The 22,587-nt window shown below is 36.1% G+C and overlaps 1 protein-coding gene across 3 annotated transcripts in view; it reads right to left on the bottom strand.

The window, feature by feature from the left end:
• The window catches only part of MRTFB (myocardin related transcription factor B), a 90,706-nt gene that overhangs the window by 67,657 nt on the left and 462 nt on the right, over positions 1-22,587 (bottom strand). For 2 of the 3 annotated variants that reach the window (XM_040575242.1, XM_040575239.1), the window contains exons 2-3: positions 20,218-20,262; positions 358-575 (exon numbers count right to left, since the gene is read on the bottom strand). In XM_040575242.1, coding sequence (XP_040431176.1) covers positions 358-511 — 154 coding nt within the window. In that variant the 5' untranslated portion in view covers positions 512-575; positions 20,218-20,262. Of the gene's footprint in view, positions 1-357; positions 576-20,217; positions 20,263-22,317; positions 22,559-22,587 lie in introns of those variants that run through there. The other variant, XM_040575240.1, reaches the window with a different exon arrangement.

Raw genomic sequence — 22,587 nt, 5'->3', positions numbered from 1 at the left:
GTTCTTGGTAATTTTCCCTTTTTGTCTGGTATTAACACAACTCCTTTCAAAAATATCCTATTAATACGTCTCTTATATACTATCTGTGGCTTAAAAAATATTTAAAAATATAAACTTCTCTATTCTATATGCCTCAGCAAAGTACTCCAGTTGGAGTTTTAAGGTCATGACAGGTGAAGCCGATCAGGACAGATTTTATAGCAAGCAATCACTGTAGCACTTTACATAATGTGGGTTGGGAAAAGCAAGTGAAGGCAGTCAATAATATTATTTGAAGAAAGCAAACAAACTGCGTTATTCCCATTGCATACATTTAAGCACCCCAGAGTAAAGGAGAACAGTCACTTTTGCACTCACCATTCTTCCGTTCGTTGAGGGGAGGTAAGTACTGACTGGACTGCAAGGAGAGTTCCTTGAACTCATGTGCAACTAATTCGCTGTGAGGGCTAGGAGCAAGCCGGGTTAGGGAGCCAGAGTCATCCTCGGCATCTGCTGTCCCCAGGTGATCCATTGTGTTAAAATCGGCTGGACACAGGGAGAGCAAGTGGTCTCAATCACGCTACAGTTGATAAAAACTAATGAAGAAAAAAAAAATCATGTAGACATGTTACTGCTGGCTTCTGGTCAATTCCTCTGCACACAAAATTCTACTTTAAAATGATAAATTATCTAAAATTTTTCCACATAGAGCACAGGTTTGCAAAAATGCAGTTAAGCAACGTATTTACATGCAATTTAACAGTCATTTGGTTCTGAGAAGCAGGACAGTTTCTCTGCCAGTTTTACAGAAGACCTACAATGCTAACTTTCAGCACTGATGTCCAGAAGCTCCCGTGCACTACCTTCTAGCACATGACACAGACAGTTTGTCAGTGAAATTTCTTTTTTCATTAGCTTTTATTAGGGAATGCTGAATTAACACATAACATACAGACAACTTTTAATTTTCTGAAACACTCCACAATTTTCCTTAGGTTTAATAATCAACTTTGATATTAATTCAGGACTTGATACCATCAAAGAGCCATATAAGGATTTGTTAATCTTTAATCTCTCTAACAAGGAAGGGTTGTTGCCATGAAAATTTTCAAATTAATTGTACTTCATACTAGCCACTCATTGTAAAATAACCTACAGACTGGAATATAAGTCCTAATTTATTATTTATTTCCTTTCTATCATTCATGTAGTACTTAGTTGGCAGTGAGAAAATACAGAAGCATGGATTACTGGTACAGGCTTTTCATAGCTCACAGAACTCTATCAAATCATTAAAACTTCATTAAAATCACTATGGACTTCAAAAAAGTTCATCCATGGATTCTTGGAAACATAAGCAATACACAATAAGGAAAATTCACGAGGACACATAAAGCCAGAGAAATGTCTCACTATTGTTAAATTGTTTAGTTATAGTTATTTTTCTTCAGAAACACCACTGCTGCCAATACTCAGCCTTAAACTTCAAACTTTAGGTCTGCACAATATAAAAACCTTATGTGTTGGGGTGTACATTTAAAGGCCATTAACATGCAATCCACGTTTCAATGACCACAATCAGAATATATCAAGTGACATTTAAAAAAAATTAAAGATGACAAAAACAATGGTCTACACTACAGAAAGGGGTAAAAATCTTGTTGCTGAAAGCATCAATTTGAAAGTAAGCAATATGACCAGTACTGCTTGATATGTACTTCAGTAGAACAATTATGATGGTTAAGTACATATTTTTCATTATTTTCCATAGTTACCAATTGGTGCTTTCACATTAAATGAAGACATTAACTTACTGTTATGCAAGATTTTTTTCTTTGTTCTTAGCTTTTAGAAGAATAATTTACCCAGCTCTCATTTGATTTACTGACATTACACTCTCCTCAAACTCCCACTCACACATACAAATTAAGTACATTATTAACCAAGCAAGTTTCTTCAGAGCAGAATTTAAGTGAAAATTTAGCTGCTTATCTGCTTGTAATCGTGGCATTTTATCCACGGTGTATTGGCTATGAGTTACACATTGGAGTCACTTTTCAAAGAGATCAAACCACATCAGCTGTATTCATTAATTTAAATCCATATGAAAATTAATAAAACACCTTGTATGAAAGGTTTAACATCTGTTATATGCTGCATGTTAGCTTTTGACTCTATTCCCTATGTCAGATAACTAAATATCTTGAAGTTAAGCCAATATAACTTTTATCACTTCCACAACATGCAGATAAATTAGCTTAAATGTCCATTCGTTACTTTTATTTCCAGGATTGTGTATAAACGTGGCTCAGTTATCCTGATTCAACTGAGCACAAGGCAGGCCTGAATTACAACCCACGTCAAATGATATCCCTCATTGCACTGCATTGTAACTCAAAGTGACTTCTTACACAAAAAGCAGCTCGACTCTGACTGAATCAGGTGAGAATGGCCCTTTTGGATGTCACCTAATGAGCCCTTGCCCCAGAGTAGGGCTACCAGCTGCTCCGTATCTTGTCTTGGTAAGTTCTGAAAATGAAATTCCACCACCTTCAGGAAACCTCACCGAAAATTCTCCCTCTGCATCCCCCTCTTTGAAAAGAACTGCTGCTGCTGCTACCTATGACTGCTGTGTCTTGCTGTTTTGCTGTAACACAGGACGATACTGCTGTTTGTGCATCTCAAATCTGTTATTGCTATGGTTTCATACAATATCCAAACTCGGTTAGGTTACTAGGAAGCCTCTAAAAACAAAGTTCTCCAATTCAGAACTCTAACCTTAATTTGAAAGTTAAGCAAAGCCTCAGATATTGCAGGTTCCTTGTCTTAAAAACTTTGGAAAAACCTTAGTAAAAAATGTGCACCATTTTAACCACTAAAAGTAAATTTAAAAAATAATTAAACAAACACTAAGCCTAAACATCCACTATTTATTGGTATATCATCCTTTAACAGTACAGAATTTCACAGCAACAGGACTCTATGAAGCAAAACCAAAAGAGGCTGTAGCGTGCAATAGCAAATGCCCCCTGAAGTACCACAGCAGATGCAGGAAGCTATTCCTATTGTTTCCTCAAGCTGCTGTCTGCACTGACCGACAGAGCTGGGTGAGGTCACAACACATCATTACGTGCAGAAGGTCCTCCTTCAACTTTTGCTGTAAGGGTGTTGTAAGACCTTTCACTTTTTGGCTGTTAGAAGTCCAGGTATATTCCCAAGTGGTCTTCTAACACTAGAGCAAAAGCCAAACTACATTCTAATGCTTCTAACACTTCTAATACATCTGTTTGGCAATCAGCAACTGAAACACAAAAACAGGAGGAGAAAACATTAGTTTACCTTGATTAAAATTAAGCCCTGACCAATGAATGCTTTATCCAGACATCATGTGCAGATGTGAGAAACTCTTATCTGATTTACAATTTAGTGTACCATACCATAATACAATTACAATTGTAATACCGTTACAGTTAAAGAAAATACATTTGCCTCCTCTTTCTCATTTATTTGAACCCTCCTCAGTCTTGAAGAAGTATTTCATATTTGTCATCTGCATTTACAGATGGTAACCATTATCTTTGTAACCACTGACTTTAGGCAGGCCTAGACACAAAAGTGTATTAGTAACTTAAAGCTCAAATGCAACAGTAAAAAAAAAAGTACATGAAAAAATACTTTCTTTCTTTGAAATATCTAGACTGTTAATGGAAGTCTCAATATTCTACTCTGCACAACCTGAGAAAGCACCATTTCCTACAAGGCCAATCTGACAGACAGCAGTCAGTTGTTACTTCCAGGGTTTCCACTCCCTTCAAATTAAGGCATCCGAAAGTTGATTAAGTTGTATGAACCATCATTCTGTTTGGTATGAAAAACATTTCTATTTACAAAATTTTGAAAAATGTAATACTCTTTAGTTTGTAGCAATTAAAATAAAACTACTCCGCTCTACCAACTGTCCCAAAGGCTTTCAGGCTTGGGGGATTTTTACACAGAATTAGGAAAAATGGGAAAGAGTAGTAAAGTGAAAACTAGAACAAAATTATTTTCCTACTTAACCTTCAGAATAGGTTATCAAAATAGAATATGCACCAACCCTGGAAGCAAGGCTTCAGTTCCCATTTATCTGACAGGCATGCAGAAGCAATGTGCCAGTGCTGGCAAGGAGCCGCTGTGCAGTGTACCCGTCTTATGTAAGTGTTCCCGCAGATTGTAGGTGGTTGCTATCTTTCTTAACTGCTGAAGACAAACGCTTCTTTTATTTTTAAACATTTTATCTTCAAAAGACAAAGTACATTTCCTTAGAAAAACCTTCAGAAGGGGGAAAATGCATACTTCTCTGCCACTTGGGACACCAGAGCTGGTATTTTATTCAGCATAACCTGTGAAATCTGGATGGTATTAGGTAGTTAAGTCAGCTTGCGTTATACAAAATTGGCTGTAAAAAACAGCTCAAGAATCACAGTGCATTTTAACTGGCCAAGTCAAATGGCTGGTTTTTAACAGTTTCACTCATTTACACCTGCAAGGAACTTAGGTCACTTCCAGTTTCTCCATTTATAAAACTTAAGAATATTTAAATGATGCAGCTATCAGTTTGTAATACACCAGAATCTTCAGTGGGAAAAATACTAGAATTGCAAATGGGTGTGGTTTTTTGTTTGTTTTTCAGTGTTTCAGGAAACACTAAAAAAGACTCGTAAAAGCTCAAGCACCATATCCAGCAGGTTACTGTAACAACTGCCAACAAAAGTCGTTTCCATTAAGCTCTTTGATCTCCTTGTCTGTGCCTTGGAAGAATCAAAAATCTGCATACTGGGGACAATGGTCTCTAACTCTAGGGTGGTAATAAGCATTTAGAGGACAGCTACAGTTTCAAATATCATTTCAATTTGCCCAGCGAGCATTATCATTTTGTATCTGTGATAATGTGCTCAGTCACAATATGAGACTAATTTGGCAATTCCTCTTTCCACTCTCATAAGGGCAAGAACTATGCTATCACAATGCAGCTGGCCCTATCAAGTGTGTAGATATGCCTACAATAAATTTCCTCTAATCTTCAAATTAGCTGAGTCCCAGTGGTCGGACTCTTGGAAGGCTCTCAGTACCTCCCTTCTTCCACAGAATCAGTGCAGACAGCACTTGGACATAAATATTCAAAATACAGAGGAATATTTGTAGTTAACATCTGCCATAGGGTTCAGTGAGCTAAGAGTGATTTCCCAGAAAGAAGAGCTGGGGATTAACTACCCACTTCAAGGAGAAGAAAAGATGCAACGTTTTTTAAAAAAAATGACTCCTCTTGGCATGCTACCTTATCAGCAAGGCACCCCTTAAGAAAAGAAAATTAAGAAAGAAGTAGGACCGGGCTGCTGAAGTCCGTCTCAAGTCAGTTTACCTGTGCAATTTGCTCTAGGGAACCTGCTTTGGCAGGAGGGTTGGACCCGATGATCTCTCGCGGTCCCTTCCAACCACTACAATTCCGTGATTCTGAAGAAATACAAGATCCAGGTGTCTGCTACCAAAACAAATAATGCATTTACATGGTGCTGCTCTTCAGGCTACTACATAATGATTTCACGGTGGCCTCTAAAATGTTCTATGATGTGTTCTAATTAGAAGATATTAGCACCTCTATGTACAATTTTATTTCAGCTGTGCTTGCATCCTATTATGCTTCTGAGATATTAAATTCCTACATGAAAAGCTATTAGGCCTCCCTTTATAGTTATTCTGAATACCTTTTTCTGCCTGTGTATACAGATTTTTTCCCCAAATTCTAAAGACTTACAAAATCAAAAGATAAACAATAATAAAAAAAATTTGGAAATACTTATAAAGTATTTAAAAGACACTTAGACCTATTCTGCGAAATCACTAGCCTGTGTCTTTTATACAAATTCTAATATATTGGTGTTTTAAAAATAGTGAGGATGTAAACCAACCAACAACAAAAAAAAACCAACAAAAAACAACCAACCCTTTTGCATGCAACACTATAAGAATAAACTGTTACAGAAAAGTTGCCCCCCCTTCTCCTTGTAGGTTTCAAATCCACTTACTGAAATAGCTTTTAGAACCAGCAAAGCTGAATATACGTGACTGAGTACAAAATGAACATAGACATGGAAAGTAATTGTTATTAATAATCATTATCAGTAAATCAACTGATTCATCTAATTAATTTTTGACATTCAGACTTTTACTGATTAAACGTTTCAAATTGAGTTTGCCTCTGTTGCAAGAACAATGCTCACTCTGTTATCTGTTAAGATTTATGTCCCTCGTTTTACATAATTCCATAGTGGATGGGAAATTATTGAGATTAATTTTTTATAACTGTCTACTCTACCTATATTAATACAACTCAACAGACACTACAAGACCTCCAGAAACTTCACCACTTTTGCATATTACAAAGACAATGCTAAACTGAGTTTCTCTTTATGGAAATCTTGAAATCTTAAGCATTATGACCAATTAAAGTCTGAAAAGCAATGTGCTACAGTAGCTAACTGTGTAAAGAACTGAAAATTACTTGTATCTGGACAGAGGCAGGGAATGAGTCAACAGAACACCGGGTGATGCATTCCTCCCTGAACCATCTCCAGACCAAACAAAAGCACCTGGTACATAATGGGAGATGTGGCCTGCTCTAAGTGTAAATTAATTACCAGGCAGAGAGCTTGATTCTGTGATGGCAGCCTCCCACAGCTCCGCTAAACCCCAAAGCTGGTAGCTTACCCAGTTGTCATGTAGAGCAATACAGATGATTTATTCACATTATTGACCCCTCAAAACTCATCTATTTGAATATAATTTGGTAGAACCTTCTAGGTCTCCCATAAACCTTCAGCGGAAAGGATGTAGTTCATGGCAATGTTGTGAAGCTTAGTATTTAAATACTTCAAGGTCTCTTGAAATTTTTTAAGTAATTAGGTATATTACAAAAAAATTCTGTGTTTACCATTAGTGAACTTTAAAATGGTAATTAATAAAGTTTTCCCAAGATGATAAACTTCTAATAAATATTTTAAGTAAAACAAGACAGGGTTCAATATGCGTAGCATACAAGTCACTGAAACCAAACCAATCCCTCAAGATGGTATTAATGTTTGAATTGCTTACTGACTATAGAACTTTTCAAATCTACCAACTTCCTTTAAGAAACAGTTACAAAAATAATGCAGTGTGCACCAAAATCCATGAATAGATGGTCTGACAGACCAAACAAAAAAGCTGAGTCTAGGATTAGCTGCCTCTCAAAGATAACGTATGGTTAACAACTTTCTTGAAAGAAGGGTATGAACTGCTTTGCTAGTCTATCATGTGAAAGGGAGATACGGTCACCTAGGCAGTTGTGCAAGCTATTTAAAATTAAGCATCGATGCTAGCATCTATTAACCCATTCTGATAACCCAGAACATCTTTTAACATAACGTCTGCTGACGCAGTCCTTTTTAACTAGAAGCTACATTATGCTTAACTTCTAGTACAGTACTATTTGTAGCAGAAATCCAGTAAGTTCATGAAGGTTTAACTCATGTTGAACACTCCAGATCAGGATATGAAGATTTGTTATTTCATTTACAACTAGTAAGTCCATCCTTCCTAACAGCTGCTACCTAAGCATTCAGTACCAGCAAGAATTATGGCAACAACACTTTAAAGGCTTGTCATTAGGAAAGGACATCCAGATACAGTCTTCAACATTTTATTTGTTTATTAATTTTGATCATCTTATGAACAGACATAATATCATCTTATCATTTTTATGGATATTGTTAGTATTGTCTCAATATGGGCATTGTTGGCTAAGTCATTCAGCTGAATCAACTTTTAAAATACATGTAAGGCTGTTATAACACACCTTCACTAGTTCTACAAAAATAAACAGCTTCATAAAAATACCTTAAAATAGACAGGTAAAACACGAAATAGTATCTTGTTTAGATATGACACACAGATGCACACACATACATAGTACAGGGGATGGAAATATGCCCTTTGTAAATGGTCAGTGAAATTCAGATGTGACATTCCTATTTGTCAGTCTAAGACGTCAATGTTGATCACCATTTTCTTTGCATTTGCTTTAGTACTGTACCAAAATTTAAAATGTCTGTGTTAACGCAAGTAGCAAGTAAATTTATACTCAACTTAGAAAACTACACAAAGTCTAAATAGAGCAAGAAAATGTAACTGCAAGATCAACTCCAATTTACCTGCCAAAAAGCAAGTTCAGTTCCTCTGGACTATGACAGAACTCTGTGGAAGGACTTTATAAGATAACGTGTCCCATGATTTTCTGTGGCTAGGAAACATAAATAGTGTAGCTAGCAGAATGTATTTATGTAATTGAAGTTGACAACCTATAAAAATCAAAACACAAATGTCCATTTTGGTATTATAAAAGCACTTGATAGCTCAAGTCCAGAGTAAGGGTCAAATATTTATATGAACACATCATATGATTACTAGATATTTTAGTGTCATGTCCTGTCCTAGAAGTGTGCATTTATTTAAGAGAGAAAGAGAGAGTGCTTTTTCAAAGAAGAGCTCTGACAGTTCAGAAAGTAACACTTATCAATAAATTGGATCAAACTCTAACACGTTCAGAGTCCTTTGATAGCCAAAACGTTGCTCAATTTTAAAAACAAGTGTTGGTAGAACTTCCAAGGCATTTCAGAAAAGGTTAAACAACTCCATGATTTCATTTGTTTGCTTAGCTACTTCAAGATGTTCCCATTTATGACTAAGCTGCAGGTGCTATTCTGTTTACTTTAGTGCCTGTAAACCAAGCCCTTGAATTGAACAAAGCAAGGAAAGCATTACGATTCAAGTCAAAGAGGAAGGAACTGCAGGACTGTTTCCCATTAAACATGCTACCCTCTACCTTCCTTCACGAGCATGACTGAATGTCACAGAATGATTTCTGTAAAATGAAATTTCTTGAAAAAGATATACTTTGCTTCTTTTTATTTCTACACACTGTTACAGAGATTAGCAAAATACTGTATTTCAATACCAAAAGACTAATATTTAACCTTTAAAAATACAATAAACTTATACAGGACAGAACTTCAATTATTATTACATTCAACCATTAACTAAATACTAGTTTGACATGAATTCAAAATCACGTTGCATAATTAGGGCTTGTTAGCAACTTCAATATAAGAGATTTTGCAAATATCAGAGCAAGTATGTCTGAACTGCAACTCAATGCACATAGCCAGATGATGCTGTTAAGCAGTCCCTATTCATAACCTCAAGACAGCACAGAAAATCTCTTTCACAAACCTATTGTTGCCTGTTAACTTGTACCAACACAACTATTTTCAGATATTAACAATGCAAACAATAACTTGAATTAGCTCCCATGGAAACTAGTCAACTTGTTATTCTTAATTTCTAAAACTTGTCCAATTTAACCCACTAGCGGACAAAAGAAAAACGTAGAAGGTGACAGATTAATGTGTGAAAAAATCAACGTTCTGTAAAACCTAAGTAGCAGCTGTTTACCATGCTTTCTTCATATGATTTATGCTAAGTGCTTAGAGTTCTTCTAAAGTAAGGATTGTCTTTTCTGGCCTCCTCTCATTTATGATCATATAACCTCCCTGTAAAAAGCATGGCAGAGCATTCTATGTCTTTAATTGTCCCAAACAACTGGGTTTACTTTGAAAGTAATTAGAAGTATTTAATCTCCTCCATTCTGTTTCTTTTAACTAGAAATAAAATAGAGGCCTAGTACCAAAAGATTAATGTCTGACTTAAAAGTTCAAGGGATCAGCTCTTCTTTTTAACAACTTAGTTTACATTGGACAATGTAACATTTTAAGTAGCAACAAAAGTACAAGCAAAGATAATTAAACTAAGTTTTTAGAGATAATGTTTATAGTGCTGCTGTCCTGATCAGACCAAATCATTCGATGATCTACAACTGGAAGATTTTGAAGACTCCCAGAGTTTGTTACCCTGGGATAACTCACAGCTACATACATTATATACATGTATTCATCACACGAATGGTGTGTGAATATAAATGCCGACCTTTCTCAGCTAACCTGAGGCAGTGACACAAAGTTTTGGCAGTCCTGGTCCCACTTCATTCTATTGCCTACTCTTCTACTAAACATGTGAATTATTCTCCATTGTATTTATCATTATTCTAGAGTCAGAATGAGATCAACAGTCAATATACTTCTCACATTTCCTACTCCAGTTAGCCAAAACTGTTACTGGAACTGGACAAATATGACTGTTTGGCTTAAAAGTATTAACCAGGGCTTACCAAATCTACTACAAACTTTAGAACACACTTAAAAGGTAAACAGCACAGTGGTTTCATCACTTATTTATCAGCTGTTATTTAGACCATGGCTTTAGGAGGACAACCTCTTTCCTCCCCAGTCTTCAACTCCTGTTTGTTCTCAAAGTTTTACCTACTAATACAGCAGAGCCAAAGAACAATTATTACACCTTACCTAGAAGCAAACAGTACAAAGTTTCATATTAAATCTGGTAACAGTGAACCAAAACAGTGAACAGTTTAACAGTGGTTCTACTGCTCACATCCCACATCGTATGAAGTGACCTCATTTTTTATGCAGCAGAGACAAAAGTCTCTGCAATTATATCAGCCGTAATAGATTTACACCTCACAGCATCCTCCCAAGACCTGAAGTCCTTTTTTTCATAGATACAATCATGAAGTATACCAAGAGAATGCTAAATCTATATATATATATAATCACCAGCTTTCAGGTAAAAATAAACAAAAAAATAAAACCCCAACTTCCTAAACACTGGAAATTAAGCATGAAGATATATCAGAAACAGGATATTTTGGCTTTAAAAATAAAACAATACTTTTTACAAATCCAACCTTTTTACTTCTCAAATCTATAATGCATCTAAGAAGACCCACAATACTCCCTGCTACCAAGGGAAGACCACAGGAAGGGAAATCGTATTACATTGTTTCTTTATGAGTACTGAACAACGATTATGAGTAGATCAAGCTTAATCCCCAGATCTACACCCATACTCTAAAATAAACAGAAAAAGTATGTTATTAATATGGTGCCTGAAAACTCTGATGTTCTAAACAGTTTAATGCTATAATCCACAGTCCATGCCCTCACTGCTTTAAGAAGCAATTTCTCACGATCTCCAAGACTAAAACGAACTGGAATTCCATTTTCCATACTGAAATTAGCTAAAGACTAATAGGGTAGAAACTTTGGGTCAGGAGAGTTTATGTTGCCTAAGGCCACTTTAAAAGAAGTCTTATCTGTTAAACTATTGTATGTTCCAATATTTCATTCTTTACAAAGCTGCTTGATTAAAATAAATAAATAAAAGATGGTAACTATAAAACTGTTTACTATAGACTTCTGCATAAATTGTTAGACTTAGCAGCTGTAACACATCTAAATTCTCTATTTCTTGGGATTTTCTCTGATTAGAGCTTCAAATGAGAAAAGCCTTCCCTTTGTAAAACAATTCCCCTTGTAAAGCCTTCAATCTTCCCCTTGTAAAACAATTATCATTCTCATGCCTCTCCATTTTAAATTAAATAGAAAAGGTCCTCCATTTATGCAGAAATGGCCGATTTCAAGAATAAGCTGATACAGAGAAGAACATACTGGCCTTCAGAAATACTTCAAAACCACTCAACAGCAAGTTAATAAACACAGAAAGAAGGCCTCTTGACTTGAGGATAAAAAAATTTTACAAGTGTAGTCTGAAGACTGAGAAAGCCTGACTGCAACAAATTATTTCACTCAGTCAATTAAGACTGATTACTTCCAAAGATCTTCTTAAAGGAAAATAATATTTATAAACTTACCAGTTAAAGTGATAACACAAAGAATGAACTTAACACTCATATGAGTTTGAAAGACAGACTGTCTGTAAACTGCCCCCCAGTAAAGAACAGAGCATTTCTAAAATAAAAAAGGAAAACACTGTTAATGAATTTCTGTTATACTAATATAAGAAGTGCAACATTGCCTTATTATTACCAAACTTCAACAGCTTACTAAAGGTCATTCCCTAATGAACACCTGCTACCACTAGAACATCTACTTCAAAGGTTTAAATAATTTAAACTATAGTTATTGACTAAGTAGGTCTGATGACTAAACACAGGTCATTTTTGTTAGAAGCACCAAGTTCATCCGCAGTCATGCTGGATGACCAAATTACCCCCTTGTCAGATGATATGCGCCGTCCTATCTCTGGTTATTATGACCCTGTCTAAACTGCTGGGTCAGCAGAAAAACCCTTAAGACATAGACCAAAAAAAATGTTTTTAATATATTTTCCTAGTATCCTTCTGCATGATGCAGAAAAAGCTCTTACTGAACATTTCGAGAACACATCAAAACTAGGGTAACAGACAATTTACAAACTCTTAAGTCTGAAATATAGTTCAAGCCATAATATCTCTCCTACACAGTAATTTAAATTTTATTCATGCAATAGACATTGTTGGTCTTCCAACAGCACAACAAGAAATGTACTTGCTTTAATATTCCTTCTGATATGTAAGACATTTCCATCATCTAACAGTCATCAAATGTAATTTATCAGGGTATGTTCTAAAACACTTTGGCTAGTGCAATTTACTAACTCTGAAACAAAGTATTTAATCATGAATATAGCAGTCAAAAAGGCTGAAAAATGTATCCAGTGCCACTCCTTCCCGAAAGACACATGGTTTTGAACCCCATTAAAACCGTTTTTGCAAAAATACTACAAAGTTTTGTTCGAGACTCTGTTGGGAAACTACTGATGATCTGATCAAAACAAGACACTCATCAAGCATTGTCTGTTAAGATATAATCTCTAGACCATATAATCTCTAAGCCCCATTTTTTTTCTTGTGGCTTTATTTCATTACTTTTTTTCTGGCAACAGATCACAGTTATTCACTTCTCTTGATCAATTCAGTAACTGCTTTCCTTCTCAATTCCTCTTCCCGTATTTGCTATTTCTTCTATCCTCCATGTATCACTAAATCAATTCTCATATCACACCTATCTCAGATTCCACTTTACCCATCAAAAGTGCTCTGTGTGTTTCCTGGCTATATCTTTTCTTCTCATGAGCACGTGCCTCAGAGAGCGAGATTATCTGGAAACCAACTCTCTTGACTACATCCACATACTGCTACAGATCTCCATCTTTTGGATTATCTTCTGGCCCTGCTACTGCCCCCAAATATTTAAGAAACTGTAAATTTATAACTGTGCCTAGGCTCAGAAGTCTCCTTTCAGTTAGTTGATCTGGTTTAGTCTGAAAAAAAGGAAAGAGAATGGTATGTATTGTACAGTGTCTTTTCCGTCCTCCATTTCAGATTTCTAGTTTCTCTCCTTATTGTCTTTGTTTACTTCTGCTCAAAGCTTCCTGAGGGCAGAAAAAGATGCACTGAAGTAGGTTGCTACCATCTGCATTTCAACCCTTCCCAGAGTCGACCTTTCTGTATTTCCCAGTTTTATGCAATGCTTTTATAAGATTAGGCTCATTTTACAGGACCTGGTAAGAGAGCAGTCAAATGGTTAAGCTGGCAGAACAGAGGAAGGGTGGAACATCTGGCAGAGGAAGGAGGGAGTCATTAACCACTCAACTCGGATCTACCGCAGCCAGAACAGTTTGCCTCACCATGCTGATCTGACTCCAGGAGAAATCAGCCATTACACGCTGTTATTCATAGAAGCGGAGAAAGTTGGTTTAAACTGTCTACAGACGTAGAGTGAATTATTTGAAGCTTGTTTCACCTTGGAAGATTTATAATTCCTGTAGCCATAAGGCTGGTTTACATTTTGCACAAACTGATAGCATTTGCTAAAACCTTTATCTCGCACCAAGTGAAAGAATGAGTACTGCTATACTGACATTGACACAAAGGAGCATTAATATAAATAACCCATACAAATTCAGAAATAAGAAAGACTGTGTAAGCAGCAACTTCTCTTTAATCAAATATTTACTAGAAACAAGGTGACTAGTACCCTCAAACAGGATATTTAATTTTTTCTGCTGTACAGAAACCCCAGATGAAATTGTAGTGTGTCATACGTTAAGCAGAAAACAACGAGGTTTTCCATTATTCCTATAAATTCACATAATTGTCTGACGTTGTGATTATATTCATTATTTACCTAAACCATAGCCGAACTCCAGAAACATTGGAATTGTTTAAAGAAATAACAGCAAGTCTCAAACAAATGACCCATTACCTGATCAATTTTGCTTTTGGTCCTATTCCTCAGTATTCCATGATAGCAAGTATTGCTGTCACTTTCACCACTTGCAGTTGGTATTTATATCTTACTGCAGGATTCTCAAGAATACATTCATCACTATAAATTCAACTACTGCCCTAGAATACAAGCATTAAAACCCATAATTTTACTAAACAAACAAACAAAAACACTTAAAGTGAAGATAAACTTTAAAACAGAGAACTAACATGCAAAGACATTACTTTATTGTCAATTTTGCATTCAATGGTGCTGTTGCACAGGAGTATTAAGTCAACGAGCATCTGAATTTGTCTTCAGAACTGTCTTAATAGGTGTGAACACATTTCCTTCTGTTGTTGGACACAAAGCTATAAAACAAGAGCTGAAGTAAGCACAAGGATAACTAAGAATGACAGTGTGTGAACAAGCATATTGCCATCGAAGAAAATTATGGTACAGATTTGAAATAATACAAAATCAGACATCACTACTCAATGGTGTCAAGAGCTGCTTCAAAATGATTTCTACAATTATATTTTCTAATTCACATGGCATATAAATCTTTAACAAAAATCTTACACTGAATATATTTATGTAGAGGATAGCTATACAAAGAGTACAACTTACATAATGAAAAAAAGTAGAGAATCATTAGGGAATTCCTTTTGGTTACCTGTTTTGAGTTGTATTTCCCACCAATGTGTTTTTGTGATGATATTTTTTAAAGAAGCAGCCCTAAAAATATGCTATAAAAGTATCTCCTACCAAGTAACACGATATCATAATGAATAACCAAATGCTCCAAAATAGCCAAAGAGATTTGTTAGTCCATTCAAAAACTCCTTAAATAATACACAAATAGTACAGTTCAACTGTAATCAATGTAAAGATCCCATTCATTTCTATCATTTTAGCATATTTAGCAAGCTCCATTTTCAAAATGCACACATTCCAAGTCCCTTTTCCACTGCAGAAGCACCAAATAAATAAAATACAAACACACCCCTTTGCTTTCACATGTACAAAGTTACTTACGTATAAAAAAATCAAACCTGCTGAGAAGGATGGCTAATTCGCTACATACAAAAATACTTGTAACGCATACCACTTATGCAGATAGCATTTTAAAACACAAAACGAGATTACTGGTGATTTAACACCTCCTTATAGATAACATTTAAATATAAACACTTACTCAGACCATAATTCACTGCTTAGATTGATGAATATTCGGTGTAAAATAGATCACCTGTACATAAAACTTACTGCATCTATGATACTGTGATGCAAGAACAAATACATCCACCACAATGATATTTATACAGCGATTTCTTTGCCTATGCTAAGGCACAGCTATTATTTTCCTAAAGCTTCACTAGCATCTGGTCCTAAATCCTGAAAAGCTTGAAGCGTACATTCAACTTTGTGTAATGCATGTAACATCATAAATGAACGCTTAAAGCTTTTCAGGATTAATTTAACAAAGAATACATTCTCATTTTTAAAAAAAGGGGAACAAAATAAAGGATTATGCCTGCAATGTAATTAGACAGAATGTCAGTAGCTGGCTTGTTTGTTTTTTTTTTTTGCATAGGAAATACTGAGAAACAACAGCCACTTACAGGTATTAAGTGGACTTCAGTGGAATACACCAACTTGAACTCTATTTTCACGAGTTTCTTTGCTTCTGAATTTTTATGAGCTACCTCTCCTTCATTTAAAATAAGGAATGTCTGACAAACTAATGTTAATGTCTCCAGAATTTTTAAATCAAATTTTCAGCAAATGTTTCCTAGCCTTCTAGTAGACTTCTAACATTAGAAACAAAATCCGGAAATGAAAATGCCATTGTCCACACTTTTCAGGGCTATAATCTAGGGCTGATTACCTTATAAATCCACTGTTTAATAAAAGAAGAAAAACAGGGGTGTTGTCTTTTTTTATTTATTATTTTTTAAATGTTTGGTTCATTTGTGTTACATTCAGTGTGAAGATCAAAAAGGAGCTCAACTATGACTTCTCTCTCATTTTGTTGCTTTTGGCATCATGCCCAGGTTTAAGCCAGTTTTCAAACATTTAAATAATGACTTTAGCCAAGTACCCAAATATGAAATCTTAAAATACTGAGTCAACGATCACAGAGATTCAGCTTATTGCACAAGTGCATAACTGTTATATTAACATCTGGATTTAATAAAAGTAATCTGAACACTGTTTAATAAATTCTGTAATGTGAATTTGCTTTGGAGATTCAGGATGTGGAAGATTTTTGTGGTAGTAGCTTAGACAGAGCCTCAACAACACTAAAGAGTAGTTTTACAGCAGCTGTCAATCTTTACCACAGAAGAAAAGTTTGAAAAAACTTTGTTCCAAAGTGAATTATTATGGAATTTAGGCTCTCGAACTTCAGATGATGAATACTGTTTACAAATTGATGCCAGGAAGATGGGTTCACTGTGCTTAGTGCAGCAGAGAATAATTTCATTTAAAGATGCAAACATGAAACGTTCATGGTTGTGATGTGCAAGTAGGCTTAATTTCAGTTGTTGATCTTTTTAGGCATGCTGCTAAAAAAGTAGCAGGTAGATTCACTGTAAGAATCAAAGGCTGCAGATACACTAAACCAGAACATGAAGTGGTTTGCCAAACGTAAGCCAACCAACCTCCTCGTCTACAAGTAGCCTGAATGCATCCCAAAACCACACCTAATCTTCAGATTAAAACAAGTTCCTCCATCTTTAAGTGTTTCCAGTTGCTAATTTTTTTTGCCTAACACTACAGTTGCAGGGTGCTGATTTACAAGTATTTGAACCGACCTAAGTTGAGATGTTTTTTCCCCCCAATTTCACCAATACTGTTTCTGGCTCTGCCCTCTGTTTTGCTTCTGGTACTGGCACTCACATACCACTACCAATTTTGAGGACTAGAACTGCAAAAAATATATTTTTTTTAATTTTTTTTTTTTTTTAGAAACAGGATTTAATTTTCCATCAGATCAGCTCCTTCATCTGACCCACTATGTGGCTCTCACTGCATAGAAAAGAGACCAAAAGATCACAGATACAGCAACAGTTGGGCCACTCTTTTTCAGCAGCAACATAAACCTACAAAGTATTGTATTTACATTTTTTTTTTTTTTTTTTTTTTTTTTTTTTTACTTTTTTACTGTATTTACTGACAGAGGAAGTCGTTGTCATCCTCAACCCCCTTCCCTCATGCTGGATAGGCAACAAATACTGGAAACTTACATGAGTCTTGCCTCAGGGGGTTAAAGCAGCTCAGCATTAAGTTCACCCCTTCAACTACACATGAGCACAATTCCCACCATTGTCAGCAGAATGGTGTACTGGCTGTTCCTACGTACCACCTAAGTCTGTATTTTTGGTTATCATGAGAGACGAATAATACATCTATAATGAATGATTATTAATCAACACAGAATAAGATTTGGCACAACTACAAAATTGAGAGGACTTTTCATATTTACCTTTAGTATGCAGATAAACTGCAAATTATTATACTGTGGTTAGAAAGAGACAGTAAGTTAACAAATCCAGCAGTGTAGTTATAGAATATTGAAGTGGACTATGATTACATTTTCATTTTGGCACCTTCCTGTTATACTAAGAACATAATTTATTCATTTCTCATGCTACATTTGCCTTTTTTAATACAACAGTTAAGAGTTTAAAAGTGATTTGACACGATACTGGTACAACAGCAACTGAAATACTATTTTTAATTAGTCTGTTTCCTCATTTCTTACTGTTTTTAGAGGTGAATGCTTATCACCAAATACAATTAGTCTTTGAAAAACAGTGATTTGTTAACAGTTCAATCTTCCACAATTTTCTTCCAAGTACATGCAATTGAATGATTTCTTCTCCTGTTTCCTCCAACAGTTTAGACTCAGATCTCATCCATCCCTAACAACTACTTGATCGGTTCTCTTGTCACTGTCATATACCTGTACAGTATATAAAAGTCTTACTGGAAAAAACATCATTACTCTTCATACAATACCAAATAATTGTCAGGACTTTTTTTGAACTCTGAGATGGATGTATTAATGTTTTGTAAGGTCAAACACTGATAAATCTGTTCCAAGTACAGTGGAAATTATAAAGTTTAGTTTCCTATAAGCTTATGTCCTCTGTCTTCTAAATATTTATCTGTAACTCCAGTTCCCAGCTGTGCCTCACTTGTGCTATATGGGTAGTCCAGAGTAAATGTATTTTGACTGTCCAGCCAGCTGCTGCCAACCACAGTAAATAACTGCTGAACTCTGTCTGCCTTTCCCTGATGAGGCTGCTGGGGGTTTTCTCTACTAACTTCAACCTTGTGAATATTATTAAGAAATTAGTTGTTTGAGATAATTTTCTCAGAATGTGATTAAAGCTACTTGTGTAAGACCTGTATAAAAATTACAAGAGAAGGCAATGTATAGACAAGGCAGCAGATAGTGCAACCCAACTCAAAACCATCTAGAAGCTATCCAAGTCACATCTTTGGTGCTCTTCAAAGGAACAGTTTTTCAACAGTCTTTCACAAGTGATTAGGTGTAGCACAGAGAAATGACATGTTGAGCATTTCTAAGTGCATTATTGGTAGTGTTCACTGCATCTTAAGATGACGGAATAAATATGAGTCGATGAAGTATCTGATAACATTTAAAAACCAGGAAAGTCGAACTTACCCCATTACTCAGTACATTTACACATATGGTAAGTCTGGATGAAGGCTGACCACCACACTCTTAGAGACATGCTTAACAATTCTTACTACAAATGGAAATTGTCTTTGTTTTTTAAAGTCAGACTGTACGTGTGCTTATCTTTACTACATCACACTCCCTAGCCAGGATACTCTGGTGGTAGATTCTGGTCTGTTTCAGTTTGTAAGCAGATTTGCTGGAATACATCAGTGCTGCAGATACATCGTACCTTCTGCATACATCCAGAAGGTTTTGTACTTCTTGCTCTTCTTCCAGTCTCTGGAGCAGTTCTTAGCCATCAAACTTGTGTGCAGTGTCTGGCTTTTTCAGTAGAGGTGTAGCCAACACTCTGTAACATCTTAGAAGGGCCTCAGTGGAAGTAATCAAGGAGGCTTTAAGCTTGGTGCTCTGCCTTGGTAATTCTGAAAATAAAACCATCCCTTCCTAGTTCCCCAAAACAAAGCTCTTGCTTCTTCTCATACAAAAAGATGGGGAGGGAGGGGACAGGATCAGAGTTTTCACCAATTCTGTAGCAGCTGGACATCAGAAGCATGCTGTTTCAAAACTGCAAATATTTGATATAACTTACATCCTTATTTTATGAAGCTACTTGAGCCCCTAGTCTTACCCTAACGCTTACTGAAGTACAATTCTAGCAGCAGCCGTTAAACGTTCTTAGTTACTCCCTTTGAGAAATAAGTTTTCTCATCTATAACTGGATGTATTTAATCAAAATGCATCGGTCTGGTGGTACTGTGGAAGTGCTGTACTGTAACATGTTCTGCTGGTACTAGCTTGAGTCGCTGTAAAATAATTGTTAAAATAAACAAAATGCTGTATTGGCCAAAGTTTCAATTACCAATATCAAAACTAACATTTAGAAAAAGTCTAACAAAATCTGCAAAGGCTTGCAAGCATGACAGTCCTTTAAAAAAGAGAAAATATGATTTAATCAGCATAAGAGTATTTAAAGCAAAATTCTAAGAGATGATTAAAAAACACTCATACCCAACAACTAAGCAGAAGTATCACAATGATTTGCTTTTAGCTTATATATCATGGGTAATATGTATCCCCAAATTCCTGCTTGTATGAGAACGTATCTCTTGGAAAACCTTCCCTTTCTGACGGTGGTATAAAACCAGCATAACTTAAAGTGATACACTGCTCATTAAAAAAATAGCAGCTACATAATAGTTTTGTTAAATAAAAAAAACAACACATAACTTAAAAGTTTTAATAGGCTTAAGATAAAGCACTTACCTTGTATTTTTATCCTCCTTTTATAGTGTCTGTTTCAGCACATTTCTGGTCAATGGGAAAGTAAAGATAAGAAAAACAAAAGTTACAAAAAATGTCACAAAGGTTCTTTATTTTAAAAATTACATATGTTATTTTGGCTAGGAAACTAATACATTGATACAAGTTGTTCTTTCTTAGCTTTTGCACTTTTGACGTTGAAGTATCTTCTTGGGTTAAAAACCCTGAAGGTAAACTAATTTTAATATGCTCTAGACTCATTCTTTAGCACCTTTCACATTACTGCCCAAACTAACACACTAATTTTGTCTTTCTAGTTACCTCTGGCAAGAATAACAGTGCATTACCCACCCCTTTTAACTCAAGTGCAGTACAAAAGACAAGTTCTAGCTCCTTCAAGTCCTACTTGCATAATCCCTTATAGCTGGAATGTCTCCACACTTGAAAGTTTAAATGCTCTTTGTATCTAATCACTTGAACTTCATTTACTAACAGAAATATATTTTAGTTACGTATAGATTCCAATATGAAGGAACCTTTATGAAGAAAAAGGAAACTGTTCACAAAGTTTGTCTTTTTGCTAGGACAACACAAACGTATTTCCTCAATCATCAATCCTTAATTTATTTGTACATTTTAGAATATGTCTGTACATAGATGATCTTAGAGGTCTCTTCCAACCTGAATGACTCTGATTCTTTACACACACACATGATTATGCCAGCAGAAACCTACTGCGTACTAAATTAAGGAAAGTTCAAAAATCACAGTTATCTTTAGAGTTGGCATTTATTAAATGCCATTTCATACAACATTAATGAGTTCTTCCAATTTTGGCTTTGATCCCATAGGTATCAAAATATCCCAGACAACTCAACCTCGCAGAGTGGTTCTTGTTCTGAGAGATGAGTCCTATAGATAGGGTTTTACTTCTTGTAAAGGTTTGCATGCCCAAAGGCTGAAGCTGATGTTATGGTTTCTATATGTATCAATGACAGAGGTTACAACACATAAAAAAACGTACATGCAAGAGGAAGAGGTTAAAAGACAAATACCAAAATGGACTACAGGAGGAAATGGTCTAATACGAAGACGTATCCCATTTTCCTTCCAATAATTAATTATTCAATAATCAAAATGTCATTTTATTTTTTAAAAAGCAAACACTACCAACTATATTCCGTATCCAACAACACATCAATCCATAATATCATCGTGAATTATCTATGTTGATTTCTACGCTGACAAGCAATGGCTTATGTATATAAACATTAAATTTGGCTGAATATGTGTATTAACCTCCACCTTTAGAGCTTTTTTAAAAAAAAATCATTCAGCAGAATCCCACAACTTAAAAATGGTAAATATTTTTACATGATTTTCATGTTACTGTGTAACTGCTCCTAAAAAATCACCAAGTCCGGTCTTCTACTTTTCTCCAAATATATTTAAGTTGTGAAAGTTGCCCTGTGCTTCCAGTAACATACTATGGATTTTCAGCTTCCATGTGTTTTTATTTTCTTAAAAAACAGTGTGATTACCAGACAGCACTGATAACGTCAAGTTTTAAACACAAGTTATACCACCAAATCATAATTAGCCCCAGCTAATTACATAGGAAAGAAAACTTCAGGAAGGAACCTGATAACATGTCAAACATTAAGAAAATAACTTCATGAAATGCCAGCTGTGCCTTTGAGAGCTCTAAAACACCAATTAACTCAAAACCCGGGCATTCTTCCACCACAAGGCAAAAGAAGTGGCGTGAAGAAGGGGTGCTATCACCTTCCCATAAAGGTGAACTTTAGAACACAGCAGGCTCACAGCACAGTCAGTCAGTCTCGATCTTTTAGACGCTGACAGTGAAGTTATGCGCTGTTTGTCAAATATGCACAAAAAGATGATTTTATAACATTTACTTCCCAATTTAACAAATTGTTCACTTTAAGTCCTGTACGTTGTTGTGCTGCAGTCGCAGAAGCCCCAGTAGCACCTCTCTGTACTCGAACACAGCACCAACCCCACGGGCAGAATAAAGGCAGATGTTTATGGCACCCAAGACACACACAGGTACGCTGCTCCCTCCCTCATTCAGAGCCTCACCCCACTCCTTTCCGTCCGTGCCCGTACAGCTGCTGCAGGCAGCTTCCCCTCCAGAGCGACGAGCACACACCCGCCTCCCTCCCGACCCACCGAGCGCCCGCCCCAGCTCGGAGCACCACCGGGCGGTGCAGGCCGAGCCCCACCGGCTGAGGCAGAAGCGAAGCGCTCATGGCAGCCCGCTCCCCGCCGGGCCAGGCCGAGCCGGGCCCGTCCGTGCCCGCAGCCCGCAAGCCTCGCGCCCACCCCCCGCCCCGCCGGCCCCCGTCAGCC

The sequence above is a fragment of the Cygnus olor genome, chromosome 15 (genome assembly GCF_009769625.2).
Source record: "Cygnus olor isolate bCygOlo1 chromosome 15, bCygOlo1.pri.v2, whole genome shotgun sequence".
Classification (NCBI taxonomy): domain Eukaryota; kingdom Metazoa; phylum Chordata; class Aves; order Anseriformes; family Anatidae; genus Cygnus; species Cygnus olor.
Note: the sequence above shows the minus strand (reverse complement) of the source record. Positions and strands in the feature narration are given on the sequence as shown.